The 26,610-nt window shown below is 34.6% G+C and overlaps 1 protein-coding gene across 1 annotated transcript in view; it reads right to left on the minus strand.

Annotated features, from left to right (window-relative positions):
• The window catches only part of POT1 (protection of telomeres 1), a 96,302-nt gene that overhangs the window by 66,818 nt on the left and 2,874 nt on the right, over positions 1–26,610 (minus strand). The window contains exons 3-9 of the mRNA XM_036247459.1: positions 26,374–26,458; positions 23,931–24,022; positions 13,509–13,591; positions 12,830–12,860; positions 9,414–9,521; positions 8,594–8,641; positions 6,684–6,798 (exon numbers count right to left, since the gene is read on the minus strand). Of these exons, the coding sequence (XP_036103352.1) occupies positions 6,684–6,798; positions 8,594–8,641; positions 9,414–9,521; positions 12,830–12,860; positions 13,509–13,591; positions 23,931–24,022; positions 26,374–26,458 (562 nt within the window). The remainder of the gene's footprint in view (positions 1–6,683; positions 6,799–8,593; positions 8,642–9,413; positions 9,522–12,829; positions 12,861–13,508; positions 13,592–23,930; positions 24,023–26,373; positions 26,459–26,610) is intronic.

The raw sequence follows: 26,610 nt of genomic DNA on the forward strand, positions 1-26,610 counted from the left end.
ATGACTGGTTGCCTCCTGCACGACCCCAACCAGGGCCCGAAACGAACGGCAACTGAGGTATGTGCCCTTGACCAGAATGGAACCTGTGACTCTTTGGTCTGCAGGCCAACACTGCGCCAAAATGGCCAGGGCTATGCTTAAGTTTTTATGCATGTATGTGCATTTTTCTAGGATAGGCTCCATAGTTTATCATCACATTTTCATATGGATGCAGGACTGCAAAATGGTTAAAACTCCCAAAGATGCATTATCAATTTTAAAAAATAAAAATATAATTAAATATTACATACACTTTTACATTGTACTAGATACTTTAATCTCTTTGATGAATCAGAGGGCTCCTGGATTTTATGGAGTATCAATGAGTCATTAATTATTCAGTAACTAATAAATTCTTCTCAACTATTTTAATGTGGGATATGTGGGCATTTCTTATTATTCTTTATAAAACTACAAGACAATGAACTACATAAGCATTTAGTATGTAATCAATATTACTCATATAAAACAAAAATATTCAAATAAGTATGCTACATGACATTAATGCATAAGTGGCAAGTCACTCTCATAAGTAAAAATAATATTTTAACACAGACAAAAATAGCATTCTAGGGTTAGCTGGGATGTTTTTAGAGAATTGAAAAAGAAAAAAATCCTAAGACCTTGTATCTTAGGACCCTATCCCAAGAACTAAAAGTAAATGAAACTCATTAAGGCTCTCAGAAGTCTAATGTTTTGGATACAACTCTATGAAATTTATTATAATGATTAGTAAGTAGTTAAAATGGAATGTATCCATTTATAAGATAACGAAAAGCAAAAGAAAGGTCTGACTGTAGAAATGCCATTAACATCCCAAACTGTCCAAGTTTTAATCAAACTGCTTTTCTAAAACAGAATTTTAATGGCACATAGGGTAGGAAAAACAAATGATTTAAGGATAGAGCATTCCTGAGGTGAGGCAAGAAGCCATGGGTGATGGGCCATATTATGTGGTTCAAAAAGGCTCAGCCCTCTAGGAACTCAAAATCTGGAGAAAGAACTAAAAGGAGAGGTGAAGAGTAAAAATGATGGTATGACATGAGCTCAGATATTTGAAGAGCAAGCACAAACAGTGTTCCCTTACTATTCCCATTTGCTCACAGAGTGAGCCGGCTTTATGATACTAATCAAGTAAGCATGATCCATATACTATTAATAAACCTGAATGTTTTATGACCTGCACACATTTATCTTATTTAGTAAAAACAGATGATGAGAGTAAACGTGCCCTGGACAGTGTGGATCGGCTGGGCGTCGTCCCACGCACCGAAGCGTTGCCAGCTCGAGTCCCTGCCAGAGCACACATCTGGGTGGCAGGCGCGATCCCTGGTAGAGGGTGTGCAGGAGGCAGTCCATCAATGTTTCGCTCTTACATTAATGTTTCTCTCTCCCTCTCCCTTCCTCTCTCTCTCTAAAAGTAATTTTAAAAAATCTTTTAAAAAAAAGAGTAAATGTGTCTCAATTTAACAAAATATTAAGCTATTTTTAAAATATAAGACAAAACTAAAATTAAACTTATATGTGTGTGTTATCTAAGCAAACATGATCAATGTTATCTGTGCAAGACAAAAAACTGCATATTTAACTCCATCTAGCCAGTCTCCAAAGCAAAAGTAAATGTGAGGTTTTCAGAGAAGATAATTACTATAACATCTCAAAATCTTATGACAGCAGCAATGACCTTGTCTTATATGAAAGAAGCCACAGAATACACCCCTGATGATTCATTATCAAAATCAATTTTGATACAATGATCTTTTAATATATCCTGTTTATATATCTTTGGGAAAGTCTGTTTTCATAATGAATTTTGTCACAATTGAATAAAAATATCTCTAGTCCTTTTAACAAGAGGACTGATAAGACTTCTGCAAAAATAAAAGCTAAAACTCCTCCAAGACTAAATATAAAGCTTGGGAAATAAAGCATTTGCTACCAGAAATAAGATAGCAGTATGCTACAGGTCATATGTAATCATTAGTACTAAGGATGAGAGAACAGTCTTTAATAAAAATGTCAAAAAGTAAGGATGCCAGCCCTGGCCAGTGAGGCTCAGCATCATCCCATGAAATGACAGGTGGCTGGTTTGACTCCCAGTAAGGGCATGAGCCCTGGTTGTGGGTTCAGTCCCCAGCAGGGGTGTGCAGGAGGCAGATGATAGGTGTTTATCTCTCATCTATGTTTCTATCTCTCTCTCCCTCTCCCTTCCTCAATCTCTAAGAAAAAAAAAAATCAATAAAAACATTTTTTTAAAGGATGCTAACTTGTCTCTACCATATTAAATTTAACATTTATAAAATAAATTTTAATAAAATCTTCCAGCTAATAATATATAACAGAATAAATTATTTTCCATCTACCTACATTGGAGTGGCAGAAAGGTAATTTTCCTCTGCGTAAGTAGTTATGTATACCTATATATAATATTTAGATTTGTATTTACAAAATAATGTTGCTTTATGTGGCATAAAACAGGTACAGCTGTGGACTGTTCCTGCAATTTATTCTGGTACCTCCCAGTGCTAATACTAATGAAGTTAATCCTTTCCTGAACACAAAAACCAGTGCTCTTTGTCTGACTCGCCTGAAACATGCTGAAGGATGGGTTCTATCAACAGAAATAAAAATATAACTAAAGTTATAAGATAGTTTTAAAACTTTACCATCTTCTTAGTAGTAAAGACATTGCATTATATCTTAAGATATATTTTAGAGTTTCAATGACTTTAATCAGATAAAGTTGATGACATTTTAATTTAGTATCAAGAACAAATAGAGAAACACCTTTGTCACAACAGATAGCTTAGTACTACTCATGATTATTTTTAAGGGACTGGATCCAACTAAACATATCTGATAAACAAGCAGAATAATTATGAATATATAATAAATAGTATAGTTCCCAGTGCTTTCATTATATATACATAATTTAATAACATTGTCAAAGAAAGTTATGCTAACAAAATTAATATTGAGTTATCAATGTTTTAATAACAGCTAGCTATAATTTTATTCTATATCACTATCATTTCATTTTTTGGGAAAATAATATGTTTGCTAAATTACTAAAAACTTTTAATGATAAAAATTAGCAAAATATAAGGTTAAAAAAACTTTAAAATTATCCCTGGCCAATTAGGCTCAGCAGTTAGAGTGTTGGTCCATGGACTGAAGAGTCGAGGGTTTGACTCTCGTCAGGGGCATGTGCCTCAAGTTTGGTTTAGTCCCTGGCCTTGGTCAGGGTCGTGTGGGAGGCAACCAGTCAATGTGTCTCTCTTGCATCAATGTCTGTCTGTCTGTCTGTCTCTCCCCCTCACACTGTATCTGAAGATAAATGGAAAAGTATCCTCAGGTGAGGATTAAAAAAATAATTATATCTTTTACCAAGTTAGATGGATATTATTACCAGCAATGTGGTTATTTCTAAATTTAGCAGGCTGATAAAACCAGCCAGATAACACTAGCAAATGGAAGAGGATCCTGGTGATCACACCTTTAGAGTGAATTCCCAGAATGGCACATGTAAGATTCAGGATGAAAAATATCTGAAGGTGAGAAGAAAGCACTAAGGTGATAATAGGTAAAACTATGTTGAGCCCTGGTCAGTGTGGCTCAGTGGTCAGAAGAGCAGCCCTCTCACTGAAGTATCATGGATTCCACTCCCAGTCAAAGGCATGTACCTGGGTTGCAGGTTCAACTCCTGCCCCAGTCAGGGGGCATGTAGGAGGCAACCAATTGAGTGTCTCTCTCTTATCAATGTTTCTCTCTCTCTCTCTGCCCCCTCCCCTCTCCCTATTCTAGAAATCAATAAAAAAAATCCTCTAGTGAGGATAAAAAGATATACATATATTTTAAAAAGTATGTTGAATGTTATGATGTGGAGGAGAATGCAGACTTAGAAAAAGTAAAGCCAAATGAAAATATATGAGAAATACATATTTAAACAAAAATTTATCGGCTTTGACCTTAATGTTCAATGTTTCTCTCTCTGCTAAAACAGAAATCATCAGGGTTTTCAATAAAGCACCTTTGTGGTCTTCAGACTTAGTTAATACCTATTTCAAACTTCTCTTCTCTATACTAATAGGCTTCACAGGGCCATTTTCACATACACCAAGTCTTTATATTACACATTAACAAAACAGTCTGATCAGATAAAAATAAGATTTTTCCCCCAGTCACCCCACTAAAGAATATACTTCAAGCTCATTCTACAATAATAAAATTTGCATATGTATAATTTAATATACAAAATCTTTTAAAAATATGAATTGAAGGAGAACACCTTTGTGTTCCCAGCATGAGCCACCGCTCCTGGCAGATACTAAGGTATTTCATCAGCACCGCCACTGTTTCACACTTCTAACATCTCTAAAATTTGGTTACATCTGTGTTTAACAGTAAAGTGTAGCTTAATTGGCAGTATTGTTCTCTTCTTAATGATATAAAATAATGCTTTACAAACAATGCTATAGATCACACTAAATAATGTTATATTTAGTTGAACCGAATTAAACCAAGGTGAAAGTGTGTTGCCTATTAACTATATTAACTCTCAGAAAACTAAAATTCATGGTTTTTTATTCATTCCTTTATGTTAGTTAAAAAGTCCACATTATTATATAGAATAGGTTATGCCCTTAAAACTAGCTTGCCTTGGCCGGTTTGGCTCAGTGGTTAGAGTGTAGACCCGCAGTCCAGAGAGACCCAGGTTCGGTTCTCACTAAGGACATGTACCTCGGTTGCAGTTTGTCCCCTGCCCCGATTGGGGTTGTGAGGGTGGCAGACAGTCGATGTGTCTCTCTCACATCGATGTTTCTCTCTCTTCCTCCCTCTCTCTCTCTCTCACTATCTGAAGATGAATGCAAAAATGTCCTTGGGTGAGGATTAAAAAAAAAACAAACAGCTTAAGTACTGTGTCTTTTGACTGGGTCAGTTAATCCTTTTATATGTAAAGTAATTATTGATAGAGGACTTACTACTGCCTATTAATTTCTGTCTGTCTTATAGCTCTTCTGCCCTTGTTTCCTATCTTACAATCTTCCTTGTTTCACCTGATTCCTTTGTCATTTTCTTTTTATTTTCTTTTATTTTTTTTTATCCTCACCCGAGGACATTTTTCCATTTTTTGATCAGATAGAGCGGGAGGGAGAGAGAGGAAGAGAGAGAGAGAGAGAGAAACATCGATGTGAAGGGACACATCGAGTGGCTGCCACCCGCACGACCAACCAGGGCCGGGGACAAACTGCAACCGAGGTACGTGCCCTTAGCGGGAACCGAACCCGGGTCTCTCTGTACCGCAGGCCGACGCTCCAACCACTGAGCCAAACCGGCCAGGGCTGTCATTTTCTTTTGTGTATCATCTATAGCAGCGGTTCTCAACCTGTGGGTCACAACCCCTTTGGGGGTCGAACGACCCTTTCACAGGGGTCGCCTAAGACCATCGGAAAACACATATTTCCAATGGCGATTCATAACAGTAGCAAAATTACAGTTATGAAGTAGCAATGAAAATAATTTTATGTTTGGGGGTCACCACAACATGAAAAACTGTATTAAAGGGTCGCAACATTAGGAAGGTTGAGAACCACTGATCTATAGGTATTTGTTTTGTGGTTACCAAGGAGTTTACACAAAACCTCCTACAGTTATCTGCTTAAGCTGATAAAAAATAAACTTCCGTGCTGGCTGGTGTGGTCAGTGGTTAAAGTGTTGGCCCATGCACCAAAGGGTAGTGGTTTTGATTCCTTTCCAAGAACAGGTACCTGGGTTGCAGGTTCAATCACTAGTCCTGGTCCAGGTGCATGTGGGAGGAAACTGATTGGTGTATCTCACATCAATGTTTCTCTTTCCCTTTCTCTCCCTCTCTCTTTCCCCTTCCGAAACCCAACCTCCTCCCCTCCCTTCCATGCTCTAAAAATCAATGGAAAAAAAAAATCCTTGGGTGAGGAGCATTAAAAAATAAAAATAAAATAAATAAAATTTTACCACATATAAAAACTCTACACTTTTACTCCCCCTACATATACACTTTACGTTATTGATGCCACAATTCACATATTTTTATATTGTGTATCCATTAACTTATGTTTACTGGTAATTATTTTTTATACTTTTGTCTTTTAAATTGTAGGCCAGAATTAAGGTAATTTCCATGTTACTGCTATAGTATAATAGTATTTTGTATTTGTCTATGTTTATGTTTTGTAGACTTTTTTTATACTTTCATACGCTGTCCTGTTGCTGGTTAGCATCTTCTTCATTTATTCTTTGGAATCTAAAGACCATGCTTATTTGATAAATAAAAATAGCACAAAAAATACAGATGAGCCTGGCTGGTGTGGCTCAGTGAACTGAGCCTCAGTCCCTGGACTGAGAGGTCCCAGTTCAATTCCTGGTCAGGGCACATAACCTGGTTGTGGGCTCGATTCCCAGTAGGGGGCGTGCACAGAGCAGCCAAATCGATGTTTCTCTCTCTCTCTAAAAAATCAACTAAAAAAACATTTTAAAAAAACGCACATGAATGTTGGTTGGCAACTGTAAATCAGAATTGAGCTTCTAAGGGTACTAAAGATGCTGTGTTCCTGAAACCAATTAAACAGTTCCAGTCTATTAAAATCTTGACCAATTTTAATACCTACCAGTTCCTTTGCTTAGATATGGAGGCTTAAAGAACTTCACAACACCATAGACATTGACAATCATGCCACCCTTGAGTTCATTCAGGGGTGTATATATATAACGTGTTGCTGGAACCTGAAGAAAGACAGTGAATATAGTAAGCATTTACATTTTATAATTATGTTATGATCAAAGATGATCTAACTGCATTTTTTTCCTATTAAGTGTCTAAAAAGAGGCTGAATGAAGCCTGAAAAAAAGAAATGCACAACTTAAAAGGTTGCTATAAAAACCACTAGTATTAGTTTTTCTTAGAAATATCTTTGATTATAAATGGTACAATTTGTACACACTTCTAAGAATTGATATTTAAGAGATTTTGGTTCTGGTTTTTTACCTTAAGTAATATCACTTCAGAACTTGTGGGATACAGATTTTATTTAGGCCTAAATAAAGCCGGGTTTTGATTATAAATGGTATAAAGACATTTAAAAGGGTAGTAAGAGAAACAAAATTTTCTGAAATAACTGTATATAAGTTTGGAAAGAAAAGGGAAAGCAATTCATGAGGATATATCTTCACATGAGTCAAACAGTCCATAAAAGAGTTCAGACATCTAGTCCCATGATCTACCCAATATACTATCTTTTTTCTTTTGATTTCTTTTCCCCTTTATTCATTAAGTGAGAGGGAGAGAGAGATAGAAACTTCGATGAGAGAGAACACTGATTGGCCGACTCCTGCATGCCCCCCACTGGGAATGTGGCCCACAATCTGGGCATGTGCCCTGACCAGGAATCAAACCGGCGACCTCTTGGTGCATGGGTCAACACTCAACCGCTGAGCCACACAGGCCAGACTCAATATACTATCTTAAGAAGTATCTCCCTAATGTAGAGAGGAATGAGGAAGGCCAGCATAGCTCAATAACCATATCTATTATGGTCATCCAAGTAATGCACTTGTTACTTCGTGGCCAACAAACAACTTAAGTCTAATTTGTCTTTCCATGTAAAGAAACCAGTATATGTATGCACAGCGTTAAGTTATATTCTAAAATTCAGAATACCTGGGCTTTCTGAAAAACAATTTTTCTGAAGTTTAGAGGCTCCTTTGTTTACTTATGCCTTATTTATGGGTTCATGGATGTATCAAATATTTGAACCTGACCTATTTATAACAATTATGAGAAATACTAATATTTGAGGTTTTTTTAAAGTCTGTATTTAATTATACTTTCCCTAAATGACATATTCAAATTATATCATTATAGAATTATTCAGAATTTAAAACCTGTATCTAGTAGTCACTGTCAACTAGAAACAAAATCTCTGAACTCTGTCTATTAGAAACAACATAGAACATTAATTTTGTATTAAACTTTACCAATACATTAGCTACTTTCCAGTTTCACGTAGCTACAAGTAGCTCACCTGTAAAAATGGGAACCTTCCCATTGCTATGACATAACAAAATTTTATAAAATAATGAAAAATAAAGAAGAGCAAAATGTGTGACAAGTGTAATAAACTACTTGTAATTACATAATTCAACACATAATAATGTGTTTAAATACAAGTTGATAAAAATGACAGAAATACATTTGCCTGAGGTATAAAAGTAGTAGAAATCTCAATGTCTTCATACAATAAAACTTTTCCATTTTAGTTTTCTTATGTCTGTGGCTTACACAAAATATCAGATGTTCCAGACAACGGAATAACCAGACATTAATTACTAGGTAAATAGATAAATGGAATGTAACATCAGTTATCAAAAAAGTAGATATTCTGTTTTCCCACTGTATCGATACTACTGCAAAGTAAGATTATAAAGTGGATCAAATATACATATATATATGTGTGTACTATATGTGTGTATATGTAGGGGTATGTGTACATATTCTAAATTAAACAAATTATCATCTTACCAAAGACATTGATTCTGTAGAAAAATCTATTACAGATTTAACATAAACCTGAAAAAAAAAACCAGAAAGGGCTTATTTGTATGCAAACGACATCCAATGTGATTACAGACCTTTAATTGTAGTAAAACTACATACTTAACTATATATAATACTCAAACTCATCAGAGTGGCATGAAGTTATGGCTTACAAATTAAGAGTGGCATGTGCAAAATTGTCTCAGCTAAGTATCAATCTAATTCATTAATTTTAATATCACAGATAACCCTTAGTCCAATAATGCCCTTGTGCATACTAAAAAAGGCAGGCAGATGTTGGTCTGTAAGCACACAGCTTGATCCAACACTGCCTGACAGCTTTCCTCAAACAGGTAGGTGGTCTCCAAATGTATGTTGGGAGTGGAGGGTGGGGCTGGAGGAGGGAAAAGCTGAAAAAAACAGAGAATGAGCACCTTCATAAAGAATAAAATAGGAGGAAATCAATTTTACCTAAAAATGTACACTTGGTCAATTTAAAGTGAAATCAAATAGATCATCAAAAGAGGCTGACAGTATAATTGCAAAGAATAAGATCAGGTCTGAAGTGTCTGTGGAGTTTTTAAATTTTCATGGGTAAATAACTATCTTTAAGGGATTTTCCTTTTCTACCTGGAGTCATTTAAAAATAAAACCAAGAAAAAGTTTCTATTTTTAAAACTCAAAATATTAAAATAATTCCATCAGACTAAATAATTTACCTGCAGATTTACAGAAACACTACTTCTATTCTATCACCTTATCTCATTAAAACTATAACATGAGTAGAACTAAAAGTTATACTTACATAAACAGTTGATTTGAAGTCCTCAAATGCTTTCAAAAATAAGCAATGTTCACCATCTCTGCTTGTAGAAGAAGACAAAACAATAAATCCTGCCACTGCAATGGTGTCCTACATTAAAAAAAGTTTTCATTATCAAAATATCTGTAATTATGAATGACATGTAAGTCCTTATTTTTATTATTTAAAAAACAGGAATCATGTTATAAAATAGAAAACTGGTTAGCTTAACTTGTTTAACGCTTTCTGAATATAAGATTGAGCCTACCACCACCTCTAAAAGAGTATCAACAGTGTAGCCATAGATGGTATAACATCCCACTTCATGGACCAGGAAAACACTAACTCACTTGAAAAATTTTATTTATTTAGTGGGCCTTTAAAAATCAATGTTTATCTCAATTTATGTCAATAAGTTTGAACAAATAAATACAATGAAGGTAAAACAGATGATCCAACAGTATTATGAATGAAATTTAAATGAAATAATCTCAGAATTGAAAGACTACATTGAGTAAGATGTCTCAGTACAAAAACTCCACAGTGTTACAAAGCTAATATATGTGCCTATAAATTCAGGGTATAGGACATAAGAAATTTCCATTTATAAACTAATAAGAATAGAGATTTTTCTGGCTTCTAACAGTAGTAAAAAGTCAGTAAGAAATTTTGCATTTATTACTGCCTATCTCATTCTATAGTTAAATCTTCTTATTTTCCAAATACTGAGACATACACACTCAACAAGTTCTGTCTTGGTGCATTATATATATATGTGTGTGTACACACACACACACACACACTCTTTATCTTACTCCTCTAATTTTATCACTAGGATTTTATACATAAAAATTCCTAGGCTTTAGGCAGCTTCCTTCAATAATCTTATTCTCCACCAAGTGGGAGTCTTCTGCACAGACAATTTTAGATTTGCACATTCAAGGGTCTGGGGTCGAATCCCAGGATTCTCCATTTGGATCCACTAACTAGGCTGTGAGAAGCTTGAAGACAGGAGTCTGCTTTGTATTTACAGGGTTTGGCACACAGCAGGCCCTCCGTAAACAGTCTGTGAGTCAATGGAAGGAACTTATATCGCCTTTCTAAAATCTCTGGCACTATTCAGATATTTTAGCTCTGCCAATTTCTGCATTTTCTTTTCCTTCAGGTGATGTCAACACAATTGTGTCTCTACTGATAATGCTAAATAACCATAACTCTTCCTAGTTAAGGGGAGAAAATGTTCCTTTTCTCACTCTACATTTCTACCATGTTTAAAGCAATCTTAAAGAAAAATAAACAGTAAGACTGCTTCTGGAATAAATTACTTTTACAAACTGAAAAATATGTAATGCTTTCAATTTCTTTCTTTTTAAAAAAATTGGTTTTTAGGATTTTTTAGAGAGGAAGAGATAGAAACACCGATGAGAGAGAACATCGATTGGCTGCCTCCTGCACACCCCCTACTGGGTATTAAACCCACTACCGGGGCATGTGCCCTGACTGGAAATCAAAGTGGGACCTCTCAGTCCATGGGAAGAGGCTCAATCCATTGAGCCACACCAGCTGGACAATGCTTTCAATTTCAGTATGTTCTAATTTAAATGAAAAAATTATGATTTTAGTCAGAGATTTAGAGTTTAATCAAACTAACACACAAAGATAAATAGAAGTAGGGAATCATTGGCTTATCAGTTCTAAATCCTCTTAAAAGCATAAAATATAACCTAGCTCATGTTATCATTTATTTTACTTAAAAATGTCTTAAACATAAATTTTATATGGAAAGAAATACATTAAATGCAAGTGGTAGGGGTACAGATGTACATTTTTCTATGTTTTTGTGTAATCTAAACTTTTTTAGAATATTTTTATGATGGAGAAAACATTTCAAAAAAAGGAATAAATCACTAAAAGCTGAACATCAGCATTCGTAAGAAAACTTTGTTACATTTATTTATATTTATAAACATGAACTTATATATGAATATACACACATAAAGTGCACTGAAGCCCTCAGTGATCTCACCCTGACGCACCTTGCCTGTTTTATCTCTGCATACATCTAGTCAATACTACGCCTACCGGATTCTTTTATATACCTACCGCTTTTCCACATATACTCTCTGCTTTCTGTGAGGCCCCACTAATAATAGCATTGTCTCTTTTGTAAACATCTGACCCTATCTATCTTTTAAAGTCTGGGCTATAAATGCTCTTCCTTGTGAGGTCTAGCTTAGATTTTTGTCCCTCTCCCAGAAAAATAATTCTTTTTTCCTCTAAATTCTCTTATGCAGCACTTTAATATTTTTTACTTTATGTGTTATTTATAAACTTTCCTTATTGTTTTTAATGCCCTTAAAACTCTTGGGACTAAGAATAATGTATTACCCATTTGTATAACCCATACAAGTGACTGGCAGAGGCGTCTGCCCTGTTCATCATCAGTGCTCAACAAATATCTGTTTAATAAATTAATTAATACTGGTAAAAACTGAAGTACAGATCTAAACAACAGAGAGAAAAAAATGGTTCTTAGGATTCAGTTCCCATGAACTGACAAGTCTCATGATGGCTTTTAAATTAACTCACATACAAAGAAAATAAGTATTTGTATAAATAAGTATAAATACTCATTAGATTCAGTTGAAACTTAGATTTAATAAGCATTATTCTAAGTTCTAAGCTTCTGGGAAAAGCACACTGAAGCTGTTCAAACAAGAATGGCAATTATATAGTTCAATGCTAAGAGTATATTCTGCTATATTAAAGTAGGTGTTTTCTCAATCTGCTAAAAAAGTATTAGAAAACCAGCCTGAGAAGGACGCCATGCTACTAAAAGTGATAAGGCTTTATCAATATATGTGCATGAATATTATAAAACGTGAAAACACATCTGGTCTAACTGAACTCTCTGAGCTAACTTACGATACTCAGATATCAGCAAATGGGTCATTTCCCTTTTGTGTCTGTACTGCCCTGTCACAGTGCCTTAGGAAGAGTAAGCCCTTGTTCAGCCAACAGGAATATTTCTCCAGCAAACCAATCTCAGAGAAAATGAATGAAATCAGCACAGATCTTTTAACATAAATAAGTGTTCTTGAAAAATCAACAATTAAAAGGCAAAAAATCAGACAACTTATTTGCACATTAACAAATGTTTTTTACATGCTAATATCTCCTAATAAAAAATACAATCAGCCAATGAAAACAAAAAGCAAATAGGTAAATAACATAAATGTGAATCACAAGACCAATGTATTAATTTGCTAAATTTTAATAGACAATATATTAAAAATCCTCAAAACAATACCTTTAGTGAGCATAAAAAGGGCACAGATAATATGAAACAATTGATAACCCAAAAAGAAAAACACTTATTTGACTTTAACAGGCATTAAGTAATTTTTACTATTACTGACCTTGCAAACCTTATTATCATATTTTAAAACACTGTTAAAGAGAAAAAGAGTAGAGAGATCTGACATCACTAACAGTGTAGTGATTGACAATGTTTCTCTAACATAAAAAATTTATTTCGTGAGTATTAGCATTTATGGGGATCCTGTAACATCAAGGACATAATTGTAAGTAATATATGTAATATCACAAAAAACAAAATCTTTCAATGGCCTACAAATCACTATATAATCTAATACCCATCCATGTCACCAGCCACATATGGTGACCCACTCTGGAATTCCACCTTCTCATAATTCTTTAGTATTCCAGGATCCTCAGTTTAGGCCTTTAAATATGCTGTTCTTTCTGACTGATCCAGTCTCCCAGTACCCCTGTGCTCATTCTTTCCACTTTTCTCATTCTGCTACTCAGTCTTCTTAGTTACATATTACATCTGGATAAAAAAATTAATTCCATAGTAGTTATTCCACTCTTCTCCAATGAACACTGTTCCATAATTAGCAAGGTCCATAACTATCTTATTCAGTTAAGATGTCTCTGACATCTAGCATAGTAGAAAACAGAAAACATTCCAAAATGTTTAGATAACTAAATGTATTACTAAATATATGAATAAAAATATATAAAGATAATACTTTCATTAAATTTTAAATAAGCTATACATACTACAAAACTTACTTCATAGCATCTTCACATTGTAGAAATTGAAAAGGGCCTTCATTTTTCAGAAAATAAGGGTCCAGAGAGGATAAATGAATAGCCTAAGGTCATATACAGCCATATTAAGTTACAGATCAACACAAAAATCCAACACAGGCACTATTCTACTTCCTCTTTCAGAACCACATCTTCCAGGGATGAGAAAACTGGATTAGAAGAAATCCATTTATGACAGTTTTGTGATAAAATATTTTTTAAAACTTCCAAAATACTTTGGAAAAGTCTTCCTTTGTATTTTACATATGCATATTAAATGCTAAAACTTACTTTAAATGAAAGCTAAAACTAAAAAAAAAGACTCATTGAGCGAGGTTCAATTAGAACACGTATATTCCAAAATGCATCATTATTCAGCAAAGCAAAAATTTTTAATTTTGTTCAAATTTATTTCTTAATCTTTTAAGATTTTTGTTGTATTCAAATACCTTAAGGGCACAAGCAAGTGTCAAATAAAAGTGCAGAAATCAGCACTGGTCAATGTGGCTCAGTTGGTTGGAGCGTCTTCCAGTATACCAAATGGTCACAGGTTCAATCCCCAGTCAAGGAACAGGAACATACGTCAATAAACACATCCTTGGGCAAGAATTAAAAAATAACAAGGGTGCAGAAATCAAAACAGAAAATTCATTGTTTTATACAAAAAGTTTTGCTTTGTCCAGCTGGTGTGGCTCTGTGGTTGAGCATCTACCCATGCACCAAGAAGTCCCCGGTTAGATTCCCAGTGAGGACACATGCCCAGGTTGTGGGCCCGATCCCCAGTGAGGGGCATGCAGGAGGTGGTCAATTGATAGTTCTTTCTCAATGATGTTTCTATCTCTCTCCCTTTCCCTTCCTCTCTCTAAAATCAATAAAGGGAAAATAAAAAAGTTTTGCCTTTATTTTCAACAATCTTTAACCTTAATACTGTACACTCCTTAGACCTCCCAAATGATCATCATTTGTGGATTTTAAACCCAGGAAGAATTTAAATTGTGACCTCAGTCTTCTCACCATTGTATTTTAAAAAGGATAAATCCTGACTTAGCATTATTAACATCCTCTGTTATCTGACAAGTACTAATTAGCTAGTATAGTTCTATTCTATTTTAATGAATACATATTATTAAAATTTCAATAGAAGAAAACGCCTTTCACATGTCAGTTAGGTAAAATACTAATATCTAATATACTGTACATATTTTGTACATTTTGCTAATTCATTATATTATAACATTTTATATTGTTTCTAAAATAAGAATTTAATAAATATTAGAATCCTAAAGAATAAAGATGAAGATATATTTAAAATATAAGCAGATAGATCTCTAGCATTCAATACCATGTATTTATTTTTAAAAATCCTCCTCTAAGATGTCCAAGATATGTTGTGGAAAAAAGCAATTTACAAAACATGGGTAGTTTAAAGTCATTTGGTATAAAATATACATAAAAGGTTATATATAAATGCATATATAGATATCCACATACATGCATAAGTATACATATATACACATATTTATAAAAGCTGAAAGGATACCACACACAAAAGTAGTAGTTTTATCTAACAGTGGGTCTGGGTGACAAGAATGTGTCCAGAGGTAGCAGTGTAGCGTCTGCTTTTCTGTTATACCTTTCCACATTGCTTGAACATTTTCAAAGCAGAACCTAAACCTAAACCAAATATTTTCAAGACTTAATTCAAGTCCACTCTATCTCCAGAAGACAGAAAAAGAATATATTTGTGGAGATTGTTTCTCCCCTTACTATAAGCGCTATAGCAAACCTTAGGCCTAGAATGTTTATTATCAGAACAGTACTAATGACCATCACCACAGAGGATTACTAAAGTTACTATGTTTATCAAATGTAATCTGTGAAATTCCACACAAATGTAATATAACATTCTTAGTAAAAGTTTAGTCATATAATATATAAAAGATTAGTAATAGAATATTTTAGTAAAAGGTTAGGAAAAAAAACTGGTTAAACTTCAGAAGCTGGTGTAATAAATGAAAATGAAACAAATGCTTTCTACTAGCTATTTCTTAAGCAAAATCTACCTAACAGCCCCCTAAGTACAGCCTTTACCAATTGCTATTAAACTATGTAAAATAACTAAAGGATCGGAAAAGAAACAGAAAAGTTATTTAATCTCTTTAATTTACTAGAGATTAGAATTTACAATCTCTTTTTATCATTCCACTTGAAAACATCTACAAACATTCCAGCCAGAAACTCTGTAAAAGTTACGAACCTCCCAAAAAACATAAACATACACAAGCATGCACACACACACACGTACAGTCACAGACACATCCAGGAATAATGAGGAGGAAGGAACTGTATGGTAAAGAGAAACTCATACACCTAGGTGAAATAAATTTTAAACATATATATACTATTCATATAATACACATGCACCTCTCTCATACCAACTTACCTAGAATATTGCCCTCAATACAAAAGATACTTTTGTATTATTTTTAAGAAATGTTTCAAAAAATTATTTAGGACTTTAAAATATTGTATTTATATTAGCATTTGACATACATGATCATAAAATTTTCTGAAAACAATGCAAGATTTTTATAAGATACCAGTTTTTCTTATCAAATCATTTTTATTTCTGTATAATGTGGGCACAGAGCTATTTACTCTTGGAGTTCAATATTAACTTAACTATATACCAGGATAGTATATAGTTATTTATTTTTTAACATTGGTTAAAAAAATTATATAGGTTTCAAGTATACAATTTTTCAAAAGGGCATGATGACTATGCATTCATGGATCTCTCTGAGAATGAGATGAGTTATAGATGGCCTCCTCAGAGATAAAATTCTTTAAAAATACATACATTTACATACACTTTTAATTGATTCAAGAACCTTTTTGGCAGACCTAAACACTGCTGTGGGTTCGCTGAAGATCCTGCACCCTAAGATACTCATCTTCATCTACAAACCGCTGGTGCTTTCACAAAGATTAAGTAGGTAGGCCTTGGTTTTACAGCCAGTTAACTCCAAAAAGGTTGCTAGAGGCTCTTTCTGATCATGCATTCTAATGGTCTTTTCTCCATGGCAGGAATTTGAAACAGATAGTTTTTCTTACTCATTAAAAAATATCAGAAGAAAATAAAGGAAGAAAATAAAGGAAGAGCAACTTTAATGATGTTAGCAAGTTGAAAGGAAGTAGACTATTTCCTGACCCGGGTACTTGAAATCTCTAAAAATGTAAAAAGTAGTACTTTAATACACAAAGGAAAGAGCTCATCTGAAATAAGAACATGAAACTAAATTTCATGTTCTATAATTCATGAAAACTAAATATTACTATTCAATGTGTTAGGGCAAAACTTGCCTATGCACACTTAGCAGCCTGGAAAATGAGAAAGATGCTAATAGCACTCATTCGTTGTTTTTTGTGGAGGGGAGAGGATGAGGAGTCAGAGAAAATAAGTTATAGCTTAGTATTCACATGTAAATTAGTCAGTAAACTTGCTTTTTTTTTTTTTTTCAATTTATTCTACCACAACAAAGTATTGTAGTAAAGTTTTCTAGCTCAAAAATATGTTATCTTTCTAAATAAGCGTCTTCCCCTTTGAAACACCTACTTATTCTCACATTCATTCATATTCTCTCCCTCCTTCTCCTTTTCCTCCTCATCATTTCTAAAGAGTATTATTCTTAAAAATAATTTCTTGCCCTGGCCAGTTTGGCTCAGCGGTTAGAGCGTCGGCCTGGGGTCTGGAGAGACCCGGGTCTGGAGAGACCCGGGTTCGGTTCCCGCTAAGGGCACGTACCTTAACTGCAGTTTGTCCCCGGCCCTGGTTGGGTCGTGCGGGTGGTGGCCACTCGATGTGTCCCTTTCACATCAATGTTTCTCTCTCTCTCTTCCTCTCTCTCCCTCCTGCTCTATCTGAATAAAAGGTGGAAAAATGTCCTCGGGTGAGGATAAAAAAAAATAATAATAATAATAATAATTTCTTAAACACTGAATTCTATATTTTTTCTTTTTGTTAATTCTCACCCGAGGGTATTTTTTCCATTGAATTTTAGTGACTGGAAGGGAGTGGGGGGAGAGAAAGAGAAAGAGAGATAACAGAGAGAGAGAGAGCAACATTGATGTGACAGAGACACATCGATTGGTTGCCTCCCACACATGCCCCGATCAAAGCTGGGATTCAAACTCGCAACCCAACTATGTGCCCTTGACCGGGAATTAAAGCCATGACCCTTTAGTGCCTGGGCAAACACTCTATCCACTGAGCCACACCAGACAGGGCAAACACTGAATTCTTAATAATTAAAAACTATGATTATAAATATTATTTTAACTAAACTGAAATAAAGTCAGACTTCCAAGGGCAAACATTATAATAAGAATAATACAATGACGACAGGTCTTTATAGCCAACTACAAAAGTGCCTCATCAAAACAGTTATAGAGAACTAATGATTCCTGACCTACGTTGGTCTGAAGCAGACTGCAGGTGACACTTCTTTTTTAGTACTATTTGCTTCTAGAACTTTGCTGTGATATACCAACTAGATTCAAACTATATTTCAACCACCCTGGCCAGTGTGGCTCAGTTGGCTGCGTATCTTCCCATACACTGAAAAGACGCCACTTCGATTCCTGATCAAGGCACATACCCATTGTGGGTTTGATCCCCAGTCGGGGTGGGTACAGGGACAACTTATCGATGTTTGTCTTTCACATCAATGTTTCTCTCTCTCTAAAGTCAATAAAAATATATATAAATATTTAGAAACAAGACTATATCTTAATCAAATTTTTAAAATTGTATCCAAAATTACTCTAGTTATCATTCTGAGTGAAGTAGTCAGATGAACGGTTTTAGGAGCTTGCGGATATGAATTACATGGCAACTATCTTATTTCCTCAAATTCTAAAGTAAAATTTTAAGCTATTCCACTAACTTAATAACAGTCTTTCAGAATAGGAAAAAATCACTACAATGATTCTCCTTTTCTTTGTTTGACTTATAAATTAGGAAAAAAAAATAATTCACCACCTCTTCACAAAGCTTCAGCAAAAAAGACAAAATTTTAATTTGGCAATCTATTCCCAAAATTCTTGTACAAGAAAAAAAAAAAAAGGTAGATGTTCTGACAGTTTCCTGGAAATGGATCTTTATTCTAGACTTTAAGACAAGTTTCATAAACATAGTACCATTTCTCAAGTCCACCGAATTATTTATACATCATCGTAAGATCTGAAACTCTAGTTAGTGTGCCAGAACAAGTCTCAGCTAATTCAACATCCTCACTTTGTATTTGATTACATTTAGATCTGGAGATATTCAATAGTTACTCAAAATCCAATAATTAACTGGAAGAAAAGCAGGGTTGAGAAGCCAAACTCCTGGATTCAGGTCCAGATGTCCTTTCTCCCACTGCTTTATCTTATGCATAGCATTGTGTGCCACTTGAGAAATTACATATACTAATTTATCTGTTTATTGTCTGTCTTTTTCCTCTAGAAAATAAGCTTTATTAGGACGAGAACTTTGTCTATTTTAATCACCAGTGCCTAGCTCATAGTAGGTATTCAATAAATTGTTGAATAAATCTGTAAACGACTTAAATGAAGACATACTACTGCTCTTGCATTCTCTTCTAGATGACATAGATGTACTCTGGAGTAATATCCAAACTACAGAAGACTATAAACAGCAGAAGCTCTAGTTCCTACAAAGCCAGTACATGGCCACAGCTTCAGAGGACCAGACATACACAGGTATTTCCTCACCAGAATGCCAGAACCATCAACCAGAGGCAAGGCCCTGACTGGGGGTTGGGAGTGGGGGGCATGTAGGGAAGACAGCAGGAGAGTGCCGTGCTTCTTCACATCAGGGCTTCCTGGCTAGAATGGCAGGCTTGGAAAGCTCCAAACAATAGGTATTTGCCATTCTCTACAGGATTATTTGAATATTTTAATAACCAATAGTCATATACCTGTACATGATGGCTGAATACCAGTCCTGGACACACTCTTCATACCCAGCACTATTACAATGATCTCAGTAATTCACCTCCCTGGACAAATGCCACACTCATTCAGCAATTACTAGATACTATACTGATTTCTAGAATCCTATCAGCTGATTAGTGAGGAGAAAAAAAATTAAAGTGATTACAAGATGGTGTTCAAAAGCTTGCCTTATTAAAAGAAGTACCAATAAAAAGAAATAAAAAAAGAAAAAAAATAATAAAAAAAATAAATAAATAAAAAAAGAAGTACCAATATTCTGATGTGAGAAAACCAGAAGGTCCTAAATATTACCATAAATTTCCAAACAATCCACGTTTATATGCTCATTTGACTACACCAACAACAACAAAAAAGAATGTTGTGATTAAATCTGACTTTTGTGGGCAACCATTTCACTATAACTTGTATTTTTTATTATGTGAGCAATCAACCAAAATATTTCCCTAAATAATTTAAATGCTTTTTCAAAAAAAAAAGTCTTAGATAAGAATATATTTCAGAACATACTGATAGATTTCCTCCCAAAAGTGGCAGTAATTAGACACATATGCTATACCAGATTAAGAAAATTTAGCGGGAACAGAATAACCAAGGACAACTGTTTTTATTTAAATATTTAATTAATGTAGAAAAAAGTGGGAGAGCCCTGGCCGGTTTGGCTCAGAGGCTGGAGCATCGGCCTGCAGACCAGAGAGTCCCGAGTTTAGTTCCCACTAGGGGCACGTACCAAAAAATAAAAAAGAAGAAGAAAAAGAAAAATGTGGGAGAAATTAATGTTAAGGATTTTTTAAAATTCTACAACAGAACTTACGGAGTAATTGTTTTTATAGACATAAATGTTTTCTCAAAAACTAAAAACTACTTTTTGCCAACCAACAACCACACACACGTGAACAATTAATCAATTCTATTGCAATTCCACAAATGCTTTAGCTTTGGTCTTTATATATCCAGGATAGCTTCTGAATTACTATAAAGATGCCACATTGATATACCTACTTCAGTCTCCTCCTCACAGAAAAAAAAAAATTTATAAGATAATCAGAGAAATTGGAATACTGACTAAATCTATGATTATATAAAGATATTACTGTTAAATTATATTAGGTATAATAATGAAACTGTGTATAGAAATAGAGAGGAAGACAGAAATAGATATGTATGTGTGCATATATCTATTTATAAACTGATAATATTTCATAAACTTAAAAAACTGATGTTAATATTTCAGTAGTATAATAATACTATTGTGGGATATACTCATTTATATAATATTGAACATATGTATAATTTTAGAGTTTTTCTCTTTTATATACTAAAATTTTTATGGTTTAAATATATAATTCCTGATATTTATCTTAAAATAATATCACAGTAAAATGCATAGATAATGAAACAGATCAAATAAGACAGCCCATATGCCGATAACTGTCGAAGTTAGATGATGGGTTTATGGACATTCTTGATATGTATGTTTGAAATTTTCCATAATAAAAAGCTTAGCAACTAATAAAAATGTTCTACTAAAAAACAAAATTTCGTACTACTTGGTGTTTTCCTCCAAATCCTCCAGGCCGGTTTTGCTGACTGAGGCTGCTATTATAGCTCTATCACAGTTACCACCATTAAGTGATTTTCTGTTCGACTAGAAATAGCGGGCTCCTTACAGTCAAGCACTGTTTTATTCATTTTGGCTTCACCAGAGCCTAACACAATGTCTAGCAAAAAAAGTCAACCCTTAATAAATGTTTACTGAACTTAAATAAATGTAAATTAAAAAAAAAAGAGAGTACAATCTCATTTGACCATGTGGTTTTGCAGAAACCAGTTTTTTTCCATGTTATTTACTTGTTGGTAAAAGCCACAAATCAAAAGTGTTAAAGCTATCTACCTAATATTCCTACAACATTATTTTAGAGGTACTGTCTAGCTATAAGCAACTTATCTGAAGACTCCTTGTAGACTCAGCCACATATTTAGTAGCTACATGCTTCAATATTAGTTAACTGCCAAATGTGGCTTTCCAAATACTAGGGGATCTGCAATTAACATCCAAGATATCATATGATTCTTAAAGAAAATAAATTTTAAAACATGTTAATACAACATGCAGAAAAAATATGTAAGATTACACACCAAATAGTGCTTAATCTCCGGAGATGTGCTGTCCAATACAATATCAACTAGTCGCATGTGGCTATTCAAATTAAAATGTTTAAAACAATATAAAGTTTATAATTCAGTTCCTCAGCAGGACTAGCCACATTTCAAATGCCCATTAGTCAAATATGATTAGTGGCTACCATACTGCCAGTGTAGATTTAGATTTCCATCCCAGTAAACAGTTCTTTTGGACATTGCTCCTCTGAGAGGGCTTAAAGAACCACCAAACTGTTTTCCACAGTGACCATATAATTTCACATTGAACAGACTTGACACCTTTGTCAAAAATCGACTGCCCATAGATATATTTTATTTCTTGACCCTTAATTCTATTCCAGTGGCATACTTGTCTACCCTTGTGCCCTTTCCATACAGTTAATTATGGTATCTCTGCAGTAAGTTTTTAAATCATAAAACGTGAATCCTCCAACTTTATTTTTTTCTAGATTATTTTGGAATTTAGGACCCCTTGAAACTCATTATAAATTTGAGAACTGACTTTTCCATTTCTGAAAAAAAAAAGTCGCTGAAATTTTTATAAAAATTGTACTGAATCTACAGATCACTCTGAGTAGTATTGACAGCTTAATATCAAGTCTTCCTATCCAGAAAAATGCATGTCTTTCCATTTATATGGGTCTTATTTAATTTCTTTTAGCAATTTTTTTTTTAATGTTTTTATTGATTTATTTTAGAGCGGGAGGAAAGGAGAGAAACATCAATGTGAGGGAGAAACATGGATCAGCTGCCTCCTGCACGCCCCCTACTGGGGATCAAGCCCAGGAATCAACTGGGACTTCTCAATCCATGGGAGGATGCTCAATCCAGTAAACCTCATCAGCCAGGCCTAGTAATGTTTTTGCTTTTTTCTTAACTTTCAGTGTACAAGTCTTCCAAGTCATTGGTTAGATGTATTCCTAGGTATGTCATTCCTTTAGATGCTATCATATACGGAATTATTTTCATAATTTCCTTTCTGGATTGTTCGTTGTTAGGTGTATAAGAAACACTACTGAGTTTTGTGTGTTTATCTTATACCCTACTATACTGCTGAATTCATTTATTTCAGTAGTTTTCTTTCTGGATTCTTTGGGAGTTTCAAATATAGAATCATTTTATCTCAGAATAGAGATAGTTCTACTTTTTCCTGTACAATTTAGATGTCTTTTATTTCTTTTTCTTATTTAATTACTCTAGCTAGAACTTCCAGTTCAATGTTGAACAGCAGTGGTTAAAGTGAGCATCCTGTGTTTTATTCCTAATCTCAGGGGAAAAGCTTTCAGTCTTTCACCACTGACTATGATCTTAGTTGTGGATTTTTCATAATTGCACTTTATAATGTTGAGGAAATTCCCTTCTATTCCTAGTGTTCTAAGTGTTTTAACTATGAACAGGTATAGGATTTATGAAATTCCTCTTCTGGATCAATTAAGACAATCATTTCTTTTTTTCCCTTTGATCTATTAATGTAATGTACTGCAATGACTGATTTCCTTATTTTGCACGACTGGGATAAATCCTACTTGGTATGGTGTGTACTCCATTAATATGCTGCTGGGTTAGGTTTGGTAGCATTTTTTTTTTTTTTTAATCCTCACCTGAGGACATTTTTCCATTTTTTGTTCAGATAGAGCGGGAGGGAGAGAGAGGAAGAGAAAGAGAGAGAGAAACATCGATGTGAAGGGACACATCGAGTGGCTGCCACCCACACGACCAACCAGGGCCGGGGACAAACTGCAACCGAGGTACGTGCCCTTAGCGGGAACCGAACCCGGGCCTCTCTGTACCGCAGGTCGACGCTCCAACCGCTGAGCCAAACCGGCCAGGGCAGGTTTGGTAGCATTTTGATGAAGATTTAGTAGACAAAGATTTTTAAAACAATTATAAAATAATATTACAAACATAAAGTTATAACTCATGTTATATCTTAGTAGAATTTTTTAATTGAGGGGAAATGTATATATCTTTAAAATATTCTATTGAATACTAAAAATTAAAATGAAGTGAGAGGAAGAACTGTCCCTCTTTATGTCAATGGTAAGTTTTAATGATCTTAGAATTGCTGCAGTTTTAAAGCTGTTGTTTCTTTAAGTATCATTTTTTTACAGACCTGCAAATATATAATGAATCTCTAAAAAAAAAGTCTACAGGATGAATTTAGTACCACCAATAATTCTAACTCTATTTCTAAAACAATAAAGTAATATGAAAATATTTTACCCCTTCAGAGAAAACTTTTGCACAGTCCTTTGCTAATTTTCCAAAAAATAATACACTGATGGTATTATTCTCCGAATCTGAATTTTCTTGTTCTAGAAAAAAACACACATACACACACACAGAAAAACACATATTAGATATACCAGTTTTTTGTACACATATGAAAACTGATGGCAATTACATTTTAAAAACAACAGTTACACCCTGGCTGGTGTGGCTCAGTTCATTGGGCATCATCATGTGCGCCAAAGGGTTGCCAGTTCAAATCCCGGACAGGGCACATGCCTGGGTTGCAGGCTTCATCCTGGGTAGGGGGTGTGCAGGAGGCAGCCAATCAACATTATGCTCTCACATCAGTGTTTCTCTCTCTCCCTCTCCCTTTTTCTCTCTGAAAATCAATCTAAAAAATATTACAAAAATAAATAACTAAAAACAATAGTTACTTCAAAATATAATTATAAAGAATAATTAAAATGTTTATAATTCACTTTAAATTTACTATACCTTCACATTTAAAAAACAATGAACCAAATGCTATACTGGGCATAAAAACAAAATTATAACAAATTTCAACTAGAATACGTTTTATAAACTTCTGTAAATATCACATTAATATCACCTAATGACCACTTTCTATTTAATTTCCCATGTTTATAATCAAAAGAAACTGAACAAGGTATTAATTATTCCTTTTTATATAATATAACAATATTGAAGAGATAGAGGCAGGTTAGGCAGTGAGGAATGGGACCATGGGAAGGGAACATTGAGACACAGGGGACATTTGAGAGGACTTGGGGCTCAGCACAGAGGCAGGCAATCCAGTGCAGAGGGTATCTGGAGGTTTAGTCTAAGCTCAGAATAAAACTAAAATCAACATGGGTGTTGTGCCCCCAAGGCCAGAAACACCCAGCCACCATCTATAGAAATGCAAATTAGAAGCTCCTGGAAGGAGTACATGTCAATTACATTAAAAAAAAAAAAACAAAAAACCGAAAGGCTGGTTTCAAGCCAAAGGGGAACAGCAATTGCATCCATTCCTTTCTCTGCAACCCTGATTGGTTTGCAAAGGAATTTTATTTACTATTAAAGAATATAGTGCTGGCAATTCTGACCTATTCCAACTAATATACTTGTACTGGTTTCTGGGAGCAAGGCAACAGGATTGCTGGATGAATGGATTTGGGGGAGAGACCAAAAGCAGGCTTAGAATTGCTCCTAGATTACTTCCCCTCCTCCTCACTAATAGTCTAGGAGAAGTTGAAATGACCAAAACAGGGAAGTCCTAAGACCCATACAGATGACCTAGGGCTGAACACAGTCTGGCAGGAAAACACAAACTTTAAAATGTATGGATGTTACTAAGGCAGAATATCTTGAAAGGACCAATCAGAAGCTAGCAAAGTATATATCTAGCCCTAGGCAACAGAGCCACAGGGACAATCCATTTGGGTTCCATTCCCCACTACAGAGAATCTGTCTATCTTTCAGATAAACTTTCCTTTTGCTTACTCCTTGGTCTGTGAACTAATTCTTCAATTATGTGAGACAATGAACCAGAGCACTGCCACTTGGTTTTAATATCACCCCACACATATTTCATTTACTGAACTTCTAGAAAGTAGATGTTTGGGAATATTAGTTTTAATCTAGACAAGTGGGGTCTTCTCCCCCAGCACCCATATATCAAAGAGTAAAAGAACTGTGTGTGTAGTTAAAGCCAAACTATCACCCTGGCCAGTTAGGCCCAATGGCTAGAATGTTGGCCTGCTGACCAAAGAGTAGCAGATTTGACCCCTGGCCCTGGTTGGGGTCGTGCAAGAGGCAACCAATCAATGTGTCTTTCTCACAACGATGTGTGTCTGTGTCTGTCTGTCTGTCTCTCTCTCTTTCTCTCTCTCTCCCCTCTTTCCCTCCCTTCCATTCTACCTAAAAACCAATGGAAAATTATCCCCGGATGAGAATTTAAAAAAGCCCAGCCAGTGTGGCTCAGTGGTTGAGCATCGACCCATGCACCCAGAGGTCGCCGGTTAGATTCCCAGTCAGGGTATGTGTCCAGGTTGTGGGCCCAATCCCCAGTGGGGGGCACACAGGAGGCTGCCAATTAATGTTCTCTCTCATCGATGTTTCTCTCTCTCTTTCCCTCTCCGTTTCTATCTTTCCCTCTCCCTTCCTCACTCTCTAAAAATCAATAAACAAACAAAACAAAAAGACCAAACTATCTATAATTTTGAAAACATTACTTGGGCATAAGAAATAAGCATTCTATAAGTAATCTCATTCGGATATTATTGGCTTTGGGGAAGAATCTCTATAATCTTCATTCTCTTCCAATAACCACTACAGCAGGGCTGAACACTAAGATTCAATCATATCATCCTATAAGTAAAACTGTGCTTTTGTGTGCATTTATCTATGAGTGTATATTTATATACAAAGTTACCCGTTTGTATACCTTGTAGTCCAATTTTCAAAATAGGTGTTCTGTTTCCACCATTAGTTAAAGGAGAGATGCGTGAAAGTTTTCCCTGAAATGAGAGAAAAGAGTTACATAGAAAAGCCAAAAGAGTTTATTATAACACCAAGATATAAAGTAAAAATTGGAATCATTTTTCAAAGGCAACTGATTTTAATCTTTCAAGAAATCAAAGTACGGTTAAGTCAGTATTTTTAAAACATG

The sequence above is a fragment of the Molossus molossus genome, unplaced genomic scaffold (assembly GCF_014108415.1).
Source record: "Molossus molossus isolate mMolMol1 unplaced genomic scaffold, mMolMol1.p scaffold_m16_p_7, whole genome shotgun sequence".
Taxonomy (NCBI): Eukaryota; Metazoa; Chordata; class Mammalia; order Chiroptera; family Molossidae; genus Molossus; species Molossus molossus.